At 47.0% G+C, this 1,910-nt stretch overlaps 1 protein-coding gene across 7 annotated transcripts in view; it reads right to left on the reverse strand.

The window, feature by feature from the left end:
- The window catches only part of TFAP2B (transcription factor AP-2 beta), a 75,164-nt gene that overhangs the window by 61,521 nt on the left and 11,733 nt on the right, over positions 1–1,910 (reverse strand). For 6 of the 7 annotated variants that reach the window (XM_019520945.1, XM_019520944.1, XM_019520943.1 and 3 more), the window contains one exon: positions 748–1,206. In XM_019520945.1, coding sequence (XP_019376490.1) covers positions 748–1,206 — 459 coding nt within the window. Of the gene's footprint in view, positions 1–747; positions 1,207–1,298; positions 1,353–1,910 lie in introns of those variants that run through there. The other variant, XM_019520947.1, reaches the window with a different exon arrangement.

Below are 1,910 nucleotides of genomic sequence, written 5' to 3' on the forward strand. Positions count from 1 at the left end.
TCTATCTATCTATCTATCTATCTATCTATCTATCTATCTATCATTTTCGACCCATCTGTCTTTCACGATAATAGATGTATATCAATCTATATGTGTGCGTATGTGTATATATATATACACACACACAGAGAAATATTATATAGATAGATATTCTATCTATCTATCTATCTATCTATCATAGAAAACATATTCTAGAAAAAAAGACACACGGGCTTGGGTTATTTCTCCCCTTTTCCTTCTTCCGTGGTAAGATCTGTTTAAATGTGCCCTTCTGAGGGATCTCCCTGAAAGCTGGGGGTGGATATGGCTTAATATTTCCAAGAAGACAAAAACAAGGAAGAAACCCTCTCCCTTAACTTGACCTTTTCCCGAACCATCTTAGTTTATTCTATTTTATTTTATTATTATTATTTTTTTAAATCTCTCCTTCCCTTCTCTGCTTGGTAGATCCTTTTCTCAGCTCTCACCTTTCTGTCTGGATGAGCTCAAGGAGCAGGGCTGGTTTGAGGCAGAGAGAAAAAGCGAACCCCCCCTCTCCAGCTCCTTCTTTTTTCCCTTTCTTTCGGTTTTTAAAAGCCAAGGACTCCAACTATAACTCTGGGGAGCCGCGCTGCAGGGGCAGGGGTGTGCGAGGACCCCCCTCCAGCTCTCTCCGCTTGCTAATTGCTACAATTCATAATTGATCACTGTTGACTGTCTCTCCCCACGTGCCCTGGCAGTCCGGGGAGGAGGCGCTGGCGTCCTTACCTGCACTTCTTCCATGCCGGGGTGTCCGATGCCATGCAGGGAGAGGCTGTCCCCCATGCCGGAGTCCAGGCCATGGTGAGCCGAGTGGAGGAGCACGTCTGGCCGCCGCACTGAGTGGTAGTCCCGCCTGGGGTCCAGTCCCGAGAGCTGAGGCAGGGCTGCCCGAGGCTGTGGCAGCAGTGAGCCGGCTTCTGATCCCACCTCTTGCCTCTGCCTTTGTCCCCAAGGGTGCTGCTGGGGTTGATGCAAAGGGTTTAGGGAGTAAGGGTCATTGACATGGGAGTAAGGGTCCTGGCTTTGGTGGTAAGGAAGAGGCTGGTAGGGGGGTGGGAAGTAAGGCGGCTGGAAATCCGAGGACGGGGTGTGAGACAGCGGAGGGGCGCTGGAGTAGGGTCCCTGGGAGACAGATCCCAGCTGGGACAGCCTGGAGCTGTGGCTGGGGACTCCATCGTGCCGGTCCTACAACGACAGGGGGCAAAGGAGAGAGAAACAGCGGAATTAAAAGGAGAAAATTGAAGCCACTCGGAGCTCCCACTCCCTGAGCCCCCCACCTCGAAGTCCCTGGGACTCCATGGCACGCCAGCACGCATCCTTATCCTAGAAGCGTCCCATCAAAACCAGGCCGGGGGTTGGGGGGGCATGGTAAATGCCATCATTCAAAATGTGGGAGAGGTGCATGCACAGTAGGGGGGAGGGGGGCTTTGATCCAGCACCCCTTCCCCCCCCAACCAGACACAAGTGAAGTGTCCGAAGATCCAGCACCCGCAAGCCCACACACACTCCTGTGAGAAATCACCCACACCTCTCCACGTGCAGCTGCAGGAGGGAAGTAGCCATCATGGGCTGACACTGAAAAGTGGATCGTGAAAGCACTTTAAAATGTGGGATTGATTATTATTTTTTTCTATAAAGGGGTCCCTGCTTATTACAATATATATGTAAATATATGCAAATCATTCTGTATTAACTTGATAGTAATATATATGGTAATATACACAGTAATGTATAGTAACATTTATATAGTAATATATATATATTAATATATAGTAGTATTTAAATAGTAATATATATATAAAGTAATATATAGTAATATATATATATATTATATATATAGTTGGATATTAATTATATATCTCTATATACGAAACATCACACCGAAGAAA

Source organism: Gavialis gangeticus, unplaced genomic scaffold, assembly GCF_001723915.1.
Source record: "Gavialis gangeticus isolate Ggan-Ray unplaced genomic scaffold, GavGan_comp1, whole genome shotgun sequence".
NCBI lineage: Eukaryota > Metazoa > Chordata > Crocodylia > Gavialidae > Gavialis > Gavialis gangeticus.